General features: G+C 43.0%; 1 protein-coding gene across 4 annotated transcripts in view; it reads left to right on the top strand.

Annotated features, from left to right (window-relative positions):
* The window catches only part of ip6k1 (inositol hexakisphosphate kinase 1), an 89,557-nt gene that overhangs the window by 25,889 nt on the left and 44,338 nt on the right, over positions 1-19,330 (top strand). For 2 of the 4 annotated variants that reach the window (XM_069936880.1, XM_069936878.1), the window contains exon 2: positions 18,060-18,441. In XM_069936880.1, the coding sequence (XP_069792981.1) occupies positions 18,219-18,441 (223 nt within the window). In that variant the 5' untranslated portion in view covers positions 18,060-18,218. Of the gene's footprint in view, positions 1-5,809; positions 5,879-18,059; positions 18,442-19,330 lie in introns of those variants that run through there. The other 2 variants (XM_069936879.1, XM_069936881.1) reach the window with 2 other exon arrangements.

Below are 19,330 nucleotides of genomic sequence, written 5' to 3'. Positions count from 1 at the left end.
TGAGCAGAGAATTCCACAGATTCACCATTATGGGAATAGCAGTTCCTCTTCATTTCTGATTTGCATCTACTTCCTCTAACTCTTGAGGCAATGCCCTCTAGTTCTAGTCTCACCTGCCATTGAAAACTACTTTTCTGCCTCTATCTTATCTATCCCTTTGATAATTTTCATGTTTTGATAAGATCCCCTCTCATTCTTTTGAATTCTAAGGAATTTAGTCCCCAGCAATTCAGCCTCTCCTTGTACACCTAATCTCTGGAATCAACCTGATGAACCTCCTCTTCATCACCGCTAAATCCAGAATATCTTTTCTCAAGAAGTAAAGCAGTGCTGGAAAAACTCAGCTAGTCAAACCAGATACTTATATTAGCAAAGATGTAAAGATGAAGATACAGAACCAGTGTTTTGGGCTTGAGTCCTTCATCAAGTTATGAGCAAAATGTAGGCAGGTACCTGAACAAAATTAGGTGGGGGGCTGAAGGGGCATAGGCCCATTGGCAAGAAGTAAAAGGTGGAAAAGGGTGGGAGGGCACAAGAGAAAACTGGGAGGGGGATAGCTCTGTGACTAGAGATGGGGAGCTGGAGGGAAGGAGCCGGGGAGCGGGAGGGAAGGAGCCAGGGAAGAGCGGGCGGGAAGGAGCTGGGGAAGAGTGGGCGGGAAGGAGCCGGGGAAGAGCGGGCGGGAAGGAGCCGGGGAAGAGCGGGCGGGAAGGAGCCGGGGAAGAGCGGGCGGGAAGGAGCCGGGGAAGAGCGGGCGGGAAGGAGCCGGGGAAGAGCGGGCGGGAAGGAGCCGGGGAAGAGCGGGCGGGAAGGAGCCGGGGAAGAGCGGGCGGGAAGGAGCCGGGGAAGAGCGGGCGGGAAGGAGCCGGGGAAGAGCGGGCGGGAAGGAGCCGGGGAAGAGCGGGCGGGAAGGAGCCGGGGAAGAGCGGGCGAACAGGGAGTGGTCTAGAAGACACTGGGGAAGTTGATGTTAATGCCATTCAATTGAAAAGTGCACAGACGGAATATTAGATGTTGCTCCTCCAATGTAGAGTCCTTGGTTTGGCATACATGAGAACATAGACATGTCACCACTGGAGTGGAGTGCCAAATTGAAATAGTTGGCTTCTGGGAGATCCCTGTTATTGATGCAGACAGCAAAGGGGCTTAATTAAGTGGCCTCCCAGTCTCTCTGATGTTGAGAAGCCCACAATGGGAGCACTGGATGCAGTAGATGACTCCTGCAGATTCGCAGGTAAAATGTTGAGAGAAGATGTATGGGCGCATGTGTGGCACTTCTGCATTCATGGGAAGATGCCAAGGAGACAAATTAGTGGAAAGGACCAAGGCAGTCACGGAGGGAGCAGTCAATCAGAACTGCGTGCATTCAGTGATCCAGATGTTCTCACCAGTACCAGAATCTCCTTGCTCTTTAATTCAATCCCTCTGGCAAGGGAGATCAACATTCCATTTGTTTTCTTGATTACCTATTGCACCTGCAAACCAATCTTGTGATTCATGCACATGCACTCCCTAATCCCTCTGCACAACAGCATTCTGAAATCTTTCACTATTTAAATAATCTGATCTATTTTGTCTTCCAAAGTGGATCCCCTTGCATTTACAAACATTATCTCATCTGCCAGACCCTTTCTCACATGCTTATCTTTCTCTCTCATCTTCTGCACAATTGGTTTTTCATCTGGATTTGGTGTCATCTTCTGCATCCGGTGCTCATCTTGTGGCCTCCTCTGCATCGGAGTCTGAACACGGACTGGGAGATGGTATCGTTGAACATCTTTAATCTGTTCACTGCAATGACAGGAACCTTGCAGTGGCCAACCATTTCAATTTGCCACCCCATTCCCATATCATTATGTCTGTCCGTGGCCACCTGCAAATTGGAGGAACAATGCCTAAGATTGCGACTAGGCGCTCCAACCATATGACAATAACATCAACTCCTCCAGTTTCCATTTGGTTCCTCTCTCCTTTCCTCCAGTTCTCCACATCCTTCCCTCTCTATTTGGAGAGTTACCCCTCACCCTACCATCTCTGTTTTTTTCTTTTGTTCTCTCATTCATACCCACCTATGCCTCTTGCCTGTCGGCCTGTGCTCCTTGTCTCCTTCCCCCCACCTTTTTATTTAGGCACCTGCCTGCTTTCTGTTCATACTTAGTGTAGAATTTTTGGAAGGTTAGTTTAAGTTGGAACTTGATCCGATGTTATTTTTACTTAGATATAGTACAACAGACTCAGAAATCTGGCCAGGAATCCTTGGCAAGCATGGTGTCGGCAAGTGCAATGACAACGGGCACCTCCTGTTGGAGCTCTGCGCAGAACAGCGGCTTGTCATTACTAACACCCTTTTCCAGCAGAGAGACAGCCTGAAGACTACCTGGATGCATCCCCGATCCAAACACTGGAACCTCCTGAACCACGTTCTGGTGCGAGGAAGAGACAAACGAGATGTGCTCCACACCAGGGTCATGCCCAGCGCAGAATGCCACACTGACCACCGGCTTGTACGCTGCAAGCTCAATCTTCACTTCAAGCCAAAGTTCAAGGACAGTGGAGCCCCCAGAAAGAGGTTCAATGTTGGAAACTTGCAGTCAGATGAAGTGAGAGGAAACTTCCAGGCAAACCTCCAAGCAAAGCTCGAGGATGCAAACTGCTTCCCGGACACGTCTCCTGAAACCCTCTGGGATTAGCTGAAAACGGCCATACTGCAATCCACTGAAGAGGTACTGGACTTCTCCAGGAAAAACAAAGACTGGTTTGATGAAAACAACCAGGAAATCCAGGAGCTGCTGGCAAAGAAGCGAGCTGCCCACCAGGCTCACCTTGCAAAGCCTTCCTGGCCAGAGAAAAAATGAGCCTTCCGTTTCGCATGCAGCCATCTTCAGCGCAAACTCCGGGAGATCCAAAATGAGTGGTGGACTAGCCTCGCCAAACGAACCCAGCTTAGTGCCGACATTGGCAACTTCAGGGGTTTTGTTGAGACACTAATGTGTACGGCCCCTCACCCCAAGTCCAAAGCCCTCTGTGCAGCTCAGACGGCAAAGTCCTCCTCAGCGACAAGATCTCCATCCTCAATTGATGGTCAGAACACTTCCAATCTCTTTTCAGTGCCAACTGCTCAGTCCAAGAATCTGCCCTGCTCCAGCTCCCTCAACAGCCCTTGAGTCTAGAGCTGGATGAGGTCCTTACCTGGGAAGAGACATATAAGGCAATTGAACAACTGAAAAGTGACAAAGCAGCAGGTATGGATGGAATCCCCCCCAGAGGTCTGGAAGGCTGGCGGCAAAACTCTGCATGCCAAACTGCATGAGTTTTTCATGCTCTGCTGGGACCAAGGAAAGCTGCCTCAGGACCTTCGTGATGCCATCATCATCACCCTGTACAAAAACAAAGGCGAGAAATCAGACTGCTCAAACTACAGGGGAATCGCACTGCTCTCCTTAATAGACTAATACCTAGTGTCACCGAAAATGTCCTCCCAGAATCACAGTGTGGCTTTCGCGCAAACAGAGGAACTACTGACATGGTTTTTGCCCTCAGACAGCTCCAAGAAAAGTGCAAAGAACAAAACAAAGGACTCTACATCACCTTTGTTGACCTCACCAAAGCCTTTGACACCGTGAGCAGGAAAGGGCTTTGGCAAATACTAGAGCGCCTCGGATGCCCCTCCAAGTTCCTCAACATGGTTATCCAACTGCATGAAAACCAACAAGGTCGGGTCAGATACAGCAATGAGCTCTCCGAACCCTTCTCCACTGACAACGGCGTGAAGCAAGGCTGTGTCCTCGCACCAACCCTCTTTACTATCTTCTTCAGCATGATGCTGAAACAAGCCAATAAAGACCTCAACAATGAAGACGGTGTTTACATCCGGTACCGCACGGATGGCAGTCTTTTCAATCTGAGGCGCCTGCAAGCTCACACCAAGACACAAGAGCAACTTGTCCGTGAACTACTCTTTGCAGACGATGCCGCTTTAGTTGCCCATTCAGAGCCAGCTCTCCAGCGCATAACATCCTGTTTTGTGGAAACTGCCAAAATGTTTGGCCTGGAAGTCAGCCTGAAGAAAACGGAGGTCCTCCATCAGCCAGCTCCCCACCATGACTACCAGCCCCACCACACCTCCATCGGGCACACTGAACTCAAAATGGTCAACCAGTTTACCTACCTCGGCTGCACCATTTCATCTGATGCAAGGATCGACAACGAGAAAGACAACAGACTCGCCAAGGCAAATAGCGCCTTTGGAAGACTACACAAAAGAGTCTGGAAAAAAAAAAAACCACCTGAAGAAACACACAAAGATCAGCATGTACAGAGCCATTGTCATACCCACGCTCCTGTTCGGCTCCAAATCAAGGGTCCTCTACCGGCATCACCTACGGCTCCTAGAACGCTTCCATCAGCGCTCTCTCTGCTCCATCCTCAACATTCATTGGAATGACTTCATCACCAAAGTCGAAATAGTCGAGCTGGCAGAGTCCGCAAGCATCGAATCCACGCTGCTGAAGACCCAACTGCGCTGGGTGGGTCACGTCTCCAGAATGGAGGACCATCGCCTTCGCAAGATCGTGTCATATGGCGAGTTCTCCACTGGCCACCAAGACAGAGGTGCACCAAAGAAGAGGTACAAGGACTGCTTAAAGAAATCTCTTGGTGCCTGCCACATTGACCACCGCCAGTGGGCTGATATTGCCTCCAACCGTGCATCTTGGCGCCTCACAGTTCGGCGGGCAGCAACCTCCTTTGAAGAAGACCACAGAGCCCACCTCACTGACAAAAGACAAAGGAGGAAAAACCCAACACCCAAACAACCCCAACCAACCAATTTTCCCTTGCAATCGCTGCAACCGTGCCTACCTGTCCCGTGTCGGACTTGTCAGTCACCAACGAGCCTGCAGCAGACGTGGACATACCCTTCATAAATCTTCGTCCGCGAAGCCAAGCCAAAGAAAAAGTACAACATTGATTTTGGGATTAAATTGGAGAAATTTCAATTTTCATTTATTCGACTAGCCTTAGCAGTGGCTGGGAAGTGTATAGCAATTACTTGGAAAACTGAAATTGAATTGAATATTCAACGATGGCATGCTGAGTTGCGATCGTGTATTCCATTGGAAAAGATAACTTATAATTTACAAGATAATTATTTTTATATTAAAGTATGTGACCCATATACGAGATGTATGTGTTTAGTATTGTAATAAGAGCTTTTTTTGGGAAAGAGAGTGCACCCACCAGAGCAATGGGTAAATGTTAACTCCACTATACTTTATTTGTGGTCATTTGTGGGGGGTGGGGGTGGGGAGGGTATGAGGAAGGGAGGGAGAGAAAAAGGAGGACAAAAACTTTGTATATCTATTTTCTAACATGTATGTAGACTTTAACTTTAATAACTTTTAAAAAAAACAAAAGGCTCAAGCCTGAAACATTGGTTATATACCATTGATTCATGTGGATGCTGTGTGACCTATTGAGGTTCTCCAGCACTTTTGTGTATACAGATTCTGTATATTTGTTCACAAAATAAGCAAAAGTATTTTTCCATTGCCCTATAAAGGTACACAGAGCAATTGATATAGTGCTGCTTTCAAGGCACGAAAGAGAAATGAGTTCCACAGTGTCAGTGTCCATGGATCCCAAAGCCTCCTAATGATGACTATCACCTCCTGCTCTTCTTTAATCGCTGTCACCACATGGCCTCCTGTCCTCCAGCAATGAGCCTACCTTGAAGCATCCAAGACACCCTCCTTTGCCACAGGTTCTGAATCCCTAAAGTGATTTGAAAGCTGTCAGCTCCCAAGGCACTGAGAGAGTTCTGCTTGTCAGTCTTGATGCCTGATTCCTACAAGCTGGTCACCATCAGCTACAACACGATGTGAGTCATTAGTCCACAAGGCCTCATGCTGGTCCACTACTATGGTTTCCTACCCTGTTGGGTCTTTTCCAGGTTTTTTCTCCTCATCAGGATGGTGTTCAACTCTGGTGCCCAGTATAATACAAAATTGAAGAATGCTTCGTCGTAAAAATACTGAAATCTTTTTCAGCCAGAGTCTGAAACTAGGAGATAGTCTTGGAATGAAGGGTAGAGGTGTATCACTGAAGTTGGAGGCATTTCTTCATTTAGGTTAATGAATCTTGGAAAATGGATGCTGTTCTTAGTACAGTCAAAGCTGAGACTGATGACATACGGAGTGTAGGGAAATGAGGAAAGATGGGAATCAGGCAGAGAAGTGGAGTTGAAGTTGTGGTCATATGCAATTCCTATGCAGTTTAAGGGCCTGTGACATCTAGTCCTGCAATTTCTTTTACCCTTGAATATCCCAGAACAAATGATGACTCGGATGAATTGAGAATCTATGAAACTTGTTGCTAATGGTGAATTATTTGTCATGTACAAAAGTACATACTGTAGCACGGGTGCACCAAAATTCTTACTTCCTGCAGCCATACAAGTATGTGTGATACTCCATCTGCAATAATAAGTAAATTCTACAAGTGTCCAGACAAAAAAAAGATAAATATTAAAGGATAAATAAATATTGGAGTTAGTGCAATAAAATAATCATGAAGTTTCAGAAGTGCAGACAGATATTTTAATGGTTTTGAATTAGGGATGAACAGAGAAGTTCAAGATACTAATGGCTGTTGAATAACAATTGCTCTTGAACTTAGAGATGCTGGACTTCAGGCTTCTGTACCTTCTGCCTGAAGTGAGATGAGGTTGTGACCAGGGTGATGGGGTCCTTTAAGAAGATGGCAGCCTTCTTAAAGCAGCACCTCACATCGATGCTTTCAATGGACAGGAGGACTATTAGTATACTGATGAATTATTTGGGATAAAATTTAACAGTTGTGAGGTATTTTGGGCATGTGTTAGAAGCATGTTCCCTGATTTAGATGTGGTTTACTTGGTTTCATCAACCCCAACATCTGGGGGTGGGTGTTGCAGGAAATATATTGACAAAAAAGTTATTTTGTCTTCACCCATGTGCCTTGTGATCTGCCCATCTATGCTGATCATTTACTTCAAAGCTATAACCATTTATCCTTCTTTTTTTAGCCTGTTTATCTCCAAATTTTATCTTTGAAGGCTCTTACTTTAGCTATCAAGGTTCTAAAGTTTCAAAGTTCCATCCTGAAACCTCTTGTGCCTTAAAATGATCCTTAGCTTGTATTCACCCTCTGCTGTCTCATTACATGGCTGTTTTTCATTTGATGGGTATCTTGTGAAGCATCTTGGAATGTTTGCACCAAAGAAACTAATCAAAATTATTGTTGAGCAAGGGACAGGTGTGAGAAATGGAAGGGTCAGCAGCAAAAGTAAAGATTTAAAGTGTGCACAGCTATTTCAGCAAAGCACTTAATCCTTGGCAACTAGCTTATCATAGGAATAAAGCTTCTCAGTGGGGTCACCTTTCGTTCTTTATAGCGAAATGGCTGATTCATTGAGCGCCTTCTGTTTGAACAGATTTAATTGTTTATTTCCAAGCAATGGACATACGTAATCAGAGAGGCTGGTCTTTTGGCATATGTGCATGATTGACCTAGCTATTGGAAGCAGTTCATATTAGTGCATACACTTGTGGTCACCTTCAGTGTGGGAAGCAATTTCAAATTGCCTGATTGACTATTTGGATCTGTCAACAGCAGCTATATCTGGATGTATCAATAGTAAGTGGACTCTAGTATTATTGATTTTTTTTTCCATAAAAGTAACTAGTAGCTCATAATCGGATTAAATTGTGTTCAGAGTGGTTTGAACATCCAACAGTTCTTACAGTTAGAATTCTAGTTGATTTAAAATCTGTATCAAACGACCCAAATTAAATAGATGAACTCTTTCAAAAGCCTACAGTTCTTGGATTAGTTTTCTGTCCATTGTATAATGCATTTATCAGCATTTTAATTCTAAAGTGATGTTTCTGTGACACGCACTCTTAGCAGATCCTTTCCTATTGCTTTTCAAATTTAACTGTTTCTTGAACTAACTTTTCATGGTTCAGTCATGACATTTACTTTTTATCTGGAATTTAACTCTTTAACAAAAAACAATTTCATGTATCTAAATAGCATCAAAATAGAAATGGTGTGCCCCTTTGTTATTCAAAATGAAAAACTGGATTATGCTCATGTTGGAATCAACCCCAAGTATATTTAGTCCTCATTCATGGCTTTCTCCCAAGACACGATGAACTGCTGGTGTGCTCTTTCCAATCTGATGTGCCTTTCATTATGTTAACTACTTGAAGCTGAGCCCAATATTTCAAGTATTTCAGCTTAATACTGTGTATGAATATAGTAATATTGTCTGTTCTTTATAGTGTTTTGTCGTGTCCTGCATTTTGCCCTTTTGCTGATAAAATGATCCTGCAAATGAGTCATATTTCTGAAACAAAAAAATGTTATATGCATCCTTTCATCCATTTCTCCTCCAAATCATACTTTTTCATTTAGATCCTTTCACCCATAAGTTCCATTACCATGGATTAAACAAAGAATGGTAGATCTGGTTATTTAATCACTGTCCTTTCATATTTATAAACTTTCTTAATTGATGTGTCTTCTGTAATGGAACACGTTGAAAAGTGAAGAATTCTATCCTGCATTCCATACTTCAAGAGAGCATTGCAGCCCAACATCGATCCATTTATTAGTCTGCACTATAATTGGGAAATCCTTTTTACTCATGAAAGCCAGATTTCTGAGGCCAAATCTAGTAGCGTTTTGACAAGGTCACAAAGGTGGATGGTATATGTAACGTGAGAAAGTAATTATTGCAATTGTATGATCTTTCACCAGAACATCATTTCACTATTCACACAGCTACCTGATTGTAAAGTATTTCTTAAATTTACTTGTTTTATTTCAAATAGATTTTCCCATTTAATTTCCTGTCTGCTATTAAATTTACTTTGTTTTCTAGGGAATCCTATCATCGATTAGAGACTCTTTGTCACATATGCACTGTTCTTTTAGTATCTGCCTAATGGAGGCATGATTTTTCCTTTCACATAACCTTGCTTTCAAAAAGTTGCTGTGTTCTATCTTGATGAATGTTGAAGAAATTTTCAAACTTTCATAACTAAACTTGCTGAACTGTCCTTCCTGATTTTCTTCCCTTTTTCTTGAGTAGGGCGTAAAGATTTTTATCAGCTTTACAATGACTGATTCTCTCAAATTCAACAATCTTTGGAAAAGATTTTTTAGAAGCTGCTGGTCCTTAAATTCATCAACTTCCATTGAAAAGGATGATATTCATTTAGCCCTTGTGTTCTGAAATCTTTGTAATTTTAAAATCTATTTTGAATACATCTACAATTTCAGAAATCTAATGCTATCTGTAAGCTTCAGACCTGCCTTTGAAATATGTTCTTTTTTTAAAAAAAAATGCATTTTCAAAAATTGGGTTTGTTTTTTAAAAAATATATTGCTAGAGGCCTGGCCTATTACTGGAAGGGAAGATTTTAGGAAGAAAAGATGCAGGATCAATCTGCACTTAGAAAAGCAGTGTTTGATGGGAAATGTTTAGCCAACTTTTGAAGATTTATTTTAAAATTATTTTAAGTTTAATAAGAAAAACAAAAAAAAGCAGTAAATCATTTGCAATGAAGCCTTTGCAGATTTACAAATAATAACATATGGTACAGTGGCAACACTAAAACTTTTGAAGATTTGACAAAGATGTAGCTAGGTATATAGGAAAGGGCCATGCAGTTGATGTCATTTATGTAGACTTTATTAAGGCTTTTTCAAAGTCCCGTATGAGCAGCTTGTCCAAAAGATTGTCGAAGCACATTGAAATGGGTTGCTTTTGTGATTGTAACATCAATCATTGCTGCTTGTTATATTGTTACAAGATCAAACCAGCAACCACAAAGAAGGCATATCACAGGGATAAACAAAAATTTACCTTCAAACTTTAATTCAAAATCCCCTCTTTTATAACAATATCCACTAGTTACTATGTAAATTTCTATAACAGTTTAAAACTAATGAATTCCCCAGCCTAAATATAACATATGTAATTAAAGTCTAAGTTATATTTCCAATAAGCCCACAGAAAAACTTAGACACAAAACACACAAGACTCACAAAACTTCGATCTCAACCGAAGCAAAGGTCATAAACAAAATTCAGTTTGTTTGGTAAACTAAAGCCAAAAGGTCTTTGAGAGAGAGAGAGAGAGCACAAAATTCGAAGTTGTCTTGTGTTACTTGCAGAGAGAGGAACCACTGGCTTGGTCTGGATCCTTCTGGCTGCCTTTGGAATGTTCATCCCTTTTAAAATGCCCAACATTCTAAACTGACCTCCAGACCATGACTCGTGCTCTGGGCCTCCTTCCACTCCACAGCACACGCAGTGTTTTGTGATTTGTTATCCAAGTCCAGAAATTTTTAGATCATTTTCTGCACATGGTCAGTCTGTCTCCCGCTCTCTCAGCAGTCCACCTTCAACTTGGCTCTTAAAGGAAAACTGTCACTTTCCAACACAAAACCACACAACACAGAACTCTGTAACAATATCCATTAACAACTTAGACATATGATTAGTAAGTTTGTCATTTACATAAAAATGATGGGGTTGTGGATAGTGAAGAACATAGCTTCAAGGTATAAAAGGATATCGGGCAGAGCAATGGCAGATAGAATTTAATCCTGACAAATGCAAAGTGATAAAACAGTGTGCTCGCACTCTTCCCCCTCCCTCTGCCTTCTTTCACAAAGCCTTCCCCCCCAGCCCAATTAATTCTCACCTTTCCTCTCCATATAAACACCTTTTGTCTGTTGGTCTTTACTCCTCCCCTCCCATTCTCTTTTTACCAGCTTTTTTAATATAGGCACCTATTTGCTTTTTACTCCTACCTTGAAGGGCTCAGGTTTGAAACGTCGATAATATAATCTTCTCCTTCTATGGATGCATGAGACCTGAGTTCCTTCAGCCTTTGTGTTTTTATTTAGTGCAGGGTGATGGACTTTGAAAAGACTCAGGTATCGAAAGAGTGGAAGGGCCCAAGGGAGTATCAAAAATTTGTGTACCTCCAATGGCTCCTCAAGTTGGCAGCAAAACCAGTTAAGGTGGTGAAGAAGCAGGTGGGATGCAATCCTTTATTAGCAAGGGCAGAGAAGAAAAGCCAGGAAGCTGTGGTTTACAAAACCAGTCACATCTAGAATATTGCATACAGTTTTGATTCCATCATTACAGAAAGGATTAGATTTCTCTTGAGAAGGTACAGAGGAGATTCATCTGGATGTTGCCTGGACTGGAGTGTTTCAGTAATAAGGGAAAACTGGACAGGCCTAGAAGTAGTGAAGTATAAAATAAGGAAGACAGTTGTAAAATTTCTTCCCCATGGAAGAAATGTCTATAAGCAGAAGGCATATATTTAATGTCGTAAGACCGTTATAGTATGTACATTTACACTGTGATGCTGCCGCAAAACACTGAATTTCATGACTTGTTCCTGACAATAAATCCTAATTCTGGATGCTGCATGACCTGCTGAATTTCTCCAGCACATTCATATACTACTCTAGACCCGGCATTTGCAGATTTCTTGTTTACTTTGCGATTTGCCTGACATGGTTTACACCTACTTTAATCTAATTGTCAAAAAAAAAATTGAATTTAAGCCAAAGAACACAAACTGATGTTTCAACCCATCTTGTTCATGCCAACCATCGACACAAATCCCATTTACCAGCACTTAGTTCCTAGTCATCCATGCCTCATTCTTTCACTCAGTTAGCATACTTGCTACTTTTTTGGACTACTCAACATGGACGCTGCAGCAGAAAGTGCTGTTGTGTTGAAACTGCTCACCTTCAGAACACTACGACCCCATGCATGATTTGGACAAGTAGAGGCACAGCTCCAGGTTAAACAAATCTCCTCTGGCTCTACCAAGTATTACCACCTGGTCAGCTCCTTGGACCAGAAGACTGCGGCCAGGGTAGACTACCTTATCCAGGCCCCACTGGTGGAAGGTAAATACAATGCATTGAAAGTGTATGGGTTGTATAGACGTGAGAGGGCAGCCAGGCTCATACACCTGGATGGCCTGGGGGACAGAACACCATCTGCCCTCGTGGCCAAGATGCCATGCTGGCAGAAGGACTCAAACCCTGCTTCATGTTCAAACAGGTTTATCAAGAGCAGCTGCCCGACAACATTCAGCTGATGCAGATTTCAGTGAGCCTAGGAATGTTACAGCCAAAGCAGGCAATCCTCTGGCATACCAAACAAAAAAACTAGTCCACTGTCAGTCAGCTGACCAAACCTCAGACTGAGCCAGAGACCAAGCCCTGCTCATCCCAACCAACAGCCCAGGAAAACAACTGAGGGAGCAGATAACAAATGGTGTTTCTACTGTCAAAGGTAGGGAAAATGCCAAAAACCCTGGTGGTTTCCAGGAAACACCACAGCCAGTCACTGCTGTTGGCTTTGGCGATTTGCCAATCAAACAGCCTGCTTTGTTAGAAGATCACAGGCCGCAGGTTTCTCGTTGACACAGGTTCAGAAATCAATGTCATTCCATTAATGGCACTCGAAACCTGTACAAGACAGTTCGCAGGGTGGGGCCGTGCTGCTATCAACAGCTCTATAGGACCTTCGGAAAGCAGTGGGTAACGGTTTGGTTAGGAAGTGAGACATTCAACTGGGTTTTCACAGTCTTCTCAATGGAAAAACCACTCCTGGGGGCAGATTTTGTGCATAATCTGCTGATTGACCTCAAAACCAAAAGACTGGTCCACGTTGAGACTTTCCAAACATTCCCTCTTGGAGAGGCTGGAATGCCGGCCCCTCATCTCTCCTTGGTCACGTCTTCCACCGACGAATACAGCGCCATCCTGGCTGAGTTCCCGCCCATCTTCAGGCTGCAATTCACCTCTACCAAGCCAAAGCACAGGGTGCAACACCATATAACCACCCAGAGACCATGCACGTGTCCGACGGCTGCCATCAGATAAACTGCAAATGGCGATAGAAGAATTTAAGCGCATGGAGGAACTGGGCATCGTACATAGATCTGATAGCCCCTGGGCCTCACCATTACACATGGTCCAGAAGGCCATTGGTGGCTGGAGACCATGTGGGGATTACAGATGCCTGAACTACACCACCACTAAAGATTGTTACCCTGTTTCCCACATCCAGGATTTTGTGCAACCTACACAGAGGTTGCATCTTCTCCAAGGTTAACAGCCAGAAGACCGCCTTAATTACCCCTTTTGGACTCTTTGAATTTCTGTGGATGCCATTGGGCCTCAAGAACGCGTCACAAACGTTCCAGAGCCTCATGGGCGCAGTTGGAAGGGACGTGAACTTCCTGTTCATCTATCTGGATGACGTCCTCATCACAAGCAGAGATTGCCAGGAGTACATTTCCCACCAGCTGTACACTTGCCTCAGCAACCCTGCCAAGTGCCAATTTGAGTTAGAGTCCATAGACTTCCTGGGCCATAGGATCACCAGGGACGGCGCAACACCCCATCCCAACAAAATGGAGGCAATCCACCAGTTCAGCAGACCTACCATAGTAAAAGGTCTGCAGGAATTTGTGGGTATGGTTAACTTTTACAACAGTTGCATCCCAGCAGCCGCCAGCGTTATGCGCCTGCTGTTCACCGTGATGGCAACAATGAAGAAAGACTTGGCATGGAATAACAAAACCGCAGCAAGTTTCCAACAGACTAAGGAGGCTCTAGCCAACACCCAAGAACTGACATCCCCACCGCCCTAACTGTCGACGCATCGAGCACTGCAATTGGGGAAGTGCTAGAGCAGCTTCTGGACAGCAATTGGAGACCCCTGGCATTTTTCAGCAGACACTTACAACCACCAGAGCTGAAATACAGTGATTTAGACAGGGAGCTCCTAGCTCACCATACGACATTTTTGATACTTCCTGGAGGGGAGGCCATTCATGGTTTTTACGGACCAGAAACCTTTAACTTTAGTATTTTCGAAAGTCTCAGAGCTCTGGTCAACCCAACAACATGCCATCTTTCCAACATCTGAGTTCACAATGACCATCCGACTCCTCTCAGGGAGAGACGATGTAATGGCAGATGTCCTGTCTAGGGCTGCACTTAAGACGTTGATTACTCTGATCTGTGAAAGGCCCAACAGGTGGATGCTGAGACCCGCAGCTTACTGCAATCACCGGCTTACAGCTGCAGGACATACTACTAGGCCAAGGCAACAGGGTGCTGGTTTGCGATGTGCCCACGGCCGACCCCCGCCCCATTGTTCCAGGACCTTGGAGAAAGAGAGTGGTTAACTCAGTTCACAGCCTTTCACACTCCTCAATTAGAACCACAGTCTGCATGGTTTCCTCTTGTTTTGTGTAGCAGGTTTTGCGGAAACAGGTCAGTGAATGGGCATGGACGTGCAAGCAGGGTCAAACCCTCCAAGGTCCACAGGCACACCAAAATCCCCGTCCAGCTGTTTGAAATGCTGACCCACAGGTTTGCCCATATACACATTGATATTGTGGGGCCCCTACCAGTATCGCACGGCTACCGGTACCTCACCATAGTAGACCATTTCACCTGGTGGCCTGAAGCTGACCCAATCACTGAAACCTACTCACATTCAAGTGGGGGAGGTGTATAGTAAATGTAATAGAGAAAAAGTTTACTTCAAATTGAGTGGATGAGGGTACTGAAAATGTGTTAACAAAGAAAAAAAGTTATAGCTCATTAAAGACTTAAATTGATAACAACACACATGAGATGGTAAACCTCTCAATTGTATTATTGATCACAGTTCCTCCTTTAAATAATGTTCCACCCTTGTTTTAAGCTATTGTAATATCTGACTTTCCATGGGGTATTTCCTCTTCATTTTTAAAAATAACGTCGCCTGAATGAAGCGTGTTTTCAGTGCAGCATTTATAAACAGCTTATGTCATCATCTGGACTTAAGCCAGCCAGTCCCACTACAGCCAGCCAAGCACCGTGGTAGACCTCCTAAACAAGACTGTACAAACTTTGAGCAAGGCAGTCACTAGTGCTGGTTCTTGGGGGGGTGGGGGGGGGGTGCGGTTGTGTGGCAACGCACATATTTGATCAGTGTTATGCATGCGCCATCAGAGCAGCTACATCAAAGATGGCATCCCGCAGCCTTCTTTTCCAGTAGAAGCTCGGGTCCCTCATGTGCACAGGTAGTGCGCTTGCGTCACGACAGTTTCCGGCACGCAGAGGCGGGAGCTTTAAATGCCTTAAAAGCGGCAGTGTGCTAGTCAAAAAAGCTCAAGTTTCAAAGAGCCCACCGACTGCTGGCCTCGTTCTTTCACTCGTTAGCATGCTCGTAACAGTAGAAGAATTTCACTCACTGGACATGACAATTTATTGAAATATTGCAGCTAATGAAGGTTCAGAATTTCAATATAAATTTTTTAATATGCTTTACCATAGAATAGGTTGTTTTTTATGCTGGAAAGAATTCTGCTTTCTGATTGCTTTATCCAAGAGCCAAAAGTTGCATCTCCATATGTTATTCTGGACATTCAATTGTAGATGGTTGTTTGAATATTGGATTGTCAACATCAAGGAAATGGGAAAATTCAGTAAATATACAGTCCTAACTTTTGCATCTTAAATAATCTAATGAGTCTAGTGTTTTAGTTATTGCTTGTCCTTGATTAATTGCAAACTATGATGCTCTGTATATTATTGTTTTGCAATACCTTATTGCCACAGTGGAATATTAGTAGCGCAGGATCAATGGAGCTGGTAACATTTAATTGCTGTGCTTATCATTGCTATTTCTAATGGTCTCATCAGTTTCATTTTTAGCTTTTAAGTGATCCTCCTTTCCATGTTACTCGACTCAGCTGGAAGTCTTGAATAGTTGTCTCAGAAGCTTTTGCAGTTAGAGGTTTCAGTTCCTTGTAACTACCAAGTTTGTGTTGTTGAAAGGGCACAATATCCTAAAGTGACATTTGGAGATGAATTGGGGGATACTTGAATGGTAACATGTATCACTTTCTATGGCAAATGCTGTAAATCTGCAATGTGGTTTGAAATTTTTTAAAAAGCAGGCCTTAAATTTGGCAAGCAATATTGCAAGACCATTAATAGCATGTTGGATTGAAAGCTGAGTTTGAGTAATTTCAATTTGAAAGAGTTTGGATCTTGGTGAACCTGCAGATGGCTAAATTTATTGGTGCCATTATTCAATAATTGCATGAGTGGGATTTTGATTCACTGCTGCCAGAACCAACAAACTGCAAGCTACTTTCCACTGGAGCTGGTGCTCCTCAATGAAGAAAGCACTGATTCTACTGCTTGTAATTTCAAGTACGTGGCATCGAGTGCAAAATAGTCACATATCCACCCTTGCATTTTCCTGAATGCTCTTGTATTTTTTCCCCACTTACATGCTGCCACCTGATCCAGTGGCTGATCACCCTGGACTGTGGAGGCATTACTACTGCATGATTCATGTTCAGCTGATTTCCATAAACATTGCGCTGATTTTGATTTCCTTGGTGACCAACAGCTTTACCAATTGTGCAGTTTAACTCCATGCCGCTGCTCGAATTTTTCATCATACTATTGAGAAATCTCTACATTTTGCTCACCAGTACAACAGTTTTCCCTGTTTTTAGTTTCTGTAATAATTTGATAGCTCAAAAGTGTCTTCCTTCCAAAGCACTCTTAATTTAATAGATTCAGGTGCCAGCCTGTTTTCTGATTCTTGAAGAAGAGCTCTGGACACAAGGTTTGGCACCCATGACTTCCTGTGGAGCCTTAGTCTCCCCAGCATATTTGTGAATTGCATGTGAACCCAGCATCTGCAGACTTTCTTGTTTAACTCTGATCACAAGTTGGTCCATGTGGAGGAATATTGAAAACTACAACCAGGCTGGATGTGCCATATTTTGGATGATATTTATTTAAAACACACAATTGAGGCTAGAACTGGAGAGTTTCAGGAGATAAGTCGGAGGGGAAGGGGAGAGTTCGAGTATTCGGGGTCCAAAGCAGTGGTTTTCAACCTTTTTCTTTCCACACGCATACCACTTTACTAATGAAGGAGCACTGATGGCATAGGGATTACTTAAAGTGGCATGTGAGTGGAAAGGAAAAGGTTGAGAATCACTGGTGTCAATTTTATTTTTTTAACTGAATTAAAAAAGCGATACTTAATACAAAAGAGAAAAAGATGATTTCAAATTGAGTGGAAATAATAGGGTTAACATAGAAAAAAATTATAGCTCATTAAAGACTTAAATTGATAACAGCACAAATGAAATGGTAAACTTCTCAATTGCATTATTTATCACAGTTCCTCAAAATAACGTTCCTCTCTTGTTTTAAACTATTGTAATATTTGACTTCCCATGGGGCATTTCCTCTTCATTTTTAAAGGTAGCTTGTCGCCTGTATGAAACATGTAGGCTGCTTATAAATGCTGCACTGAAAGCATCACTTGCATTACGAGTCACAACCGCATGCTTGTCATTTTCAGCCCTTTTACACTGCGCTAGTTTCTGAAAGGATGGAAACCGCGCCATTAGCGGAACAGACCGTATTCTTATTGTGCATTGAGAACTTCTGTGTGGTTTAGGCAAGTAACTTTTCAATAACTATATGTGCAGCAGGATGGCTGCTAATTGTACTGATCTGTTCATATTATCTTTCTTTCTGGATGACTGCCTACTTATCCTGGTATGTAGATAATCACCTGGTTTGTTACATTTACTACTTTTGTACAAGTTATAGATATTGAGGAATGCAATTTTTCCATTTTAAAAATCACGTCTTAGCATCCTTGTGCTGTCTGGGACTCTGAATAAGCTTCATTTCACTTTAACCAACCAGTACCACTTTTATGAGGAGTGTGAAACTCTCCAACAGCCTCCTAATGACAATTCTTAGCTTTAAGGCCACCTGGAAACAGTAAGATTGTTCAAACTGTTCAGTGGACAATTTAATTGCAGCCAGTTCAAAGCGTTAATTTAACATGGTAACAGAAGTATGAGATGAAAGTCAGTGGATTTTAGGTGAGTTTACATTTTTCTTTTTCTTTTTCCTTTTTCTCTTCAGAAGCAAGCATTGAACAGGACTTCTGTGGATCTTGGAAAAACACTTCCCTGGCGGTACTTGGTTCTGGGGCTAGTCTTCTGGCCCGAACACCAGCAGCCAGCGTAGCCAGGCCTATGCGCTGTGCTCCATGTCTCCTGTGAGTTGTGGCCCAGTAACGCAATGTGCCTTTTGGACACCATGGAATTGGGGAAATATAGTAACAACACAGTTCCAGAGAGAAGCAAAGGAGTTCTCTTGGAGCCCTTCAATCATCAGGTTGGCGGACACACCAGTATGATGCGCTATGATGATCATACAGTTTGTAAACCTCTCATCAGTCGAGAGCAGAGATTCTACGAGTCCCTGCCGCCAGAAATGAAAGAATTTACTCCAGAGTACAAAGGTGAGACATCAACAATCCTTTTGACAAAAAAAATTTATTGTCAGTTTCTACATGACATCACATACTACCCTGAGATTCTTTTTCCTGTGGGTGAGGCAGAATTACCACTTATTGTAAAAACTACTCAGTATACATATGTAAACAAAGAGAACTGAAAACAGATAACAAATGTAAACAAACTGCAAAACGGAGGAGAATAAAAAAAATAAAATGCAAAAGTAAGAGTCCTTCAATGAGTCTCTGATTGAGTTTGTTATTGAGGAGTCTGATGATGGAGGGTAGCAGCTGTTTCTGAAGCTGGTGGGGCAAGTCTTGTGGCACCTAGACCTCTTTCCTGATGGCATCAGTGAGAAGAGTGTATGCTTGGGTGGTGTGGATATTTGACGATTGCTGCTGCTCTCGGATGGCAGCGTTCCCTGTAAATGTTTTCAACAGTGGGGAGGGTTTTGCTTGTGATGTCCTGAGCTGCGTCCACTACCTTTTGGATGGCTTGCGCTCAGAGGGTATTGGTGTCCCCATACCAGACCGCGATTCAGCCGGTCAGCACACTTTCAACCACATATCTGTAGAAATTTGCCAGGGTTTCTGGTGTCTTTCCAAATCTCTGCAAACATCTGAGGAAGTAGAGGTGGTAGCATGCTTTCTTCACGATACCATTAGTGTGTTAGGTCCACGAAAAAATTATCTAAGATGGTGACTCTTAAGAACTTAAATTTACTCACCCTCTCCACCTCGGATTCCCCAATGATCACTGGATCATAATCTGTACCTCTGGTTTTCCCTTCCTGAAGCAATATCTGTGGTCACTATTTTTTTCTAATTCACTTTTAATATATTAAATAAATTCAAGTGTAAATTGCAAGGACTCATGTACTTAGTTTGATTTAGT

The sequence above is a fragment of the Narcine bancroftii genome, chromosome 5, assembly GCF_036971445.1.
Source record: "Narcine bancroftii isolate sNarBan1 chromosome 5, sNarBan1.hap1, whole genome shotgun sequence".
Lineage (NCBI taxonomy): Eukaryota > Metazoa > Chordata > Chondrichthyes > Torpediniformes > Narcinidae > Narcine > Narcine bancroftii.
Note: the sequence above shows the minus strand (reverse complement) of the source record. Positions and strands in the feature narration are given on the sequence as shown.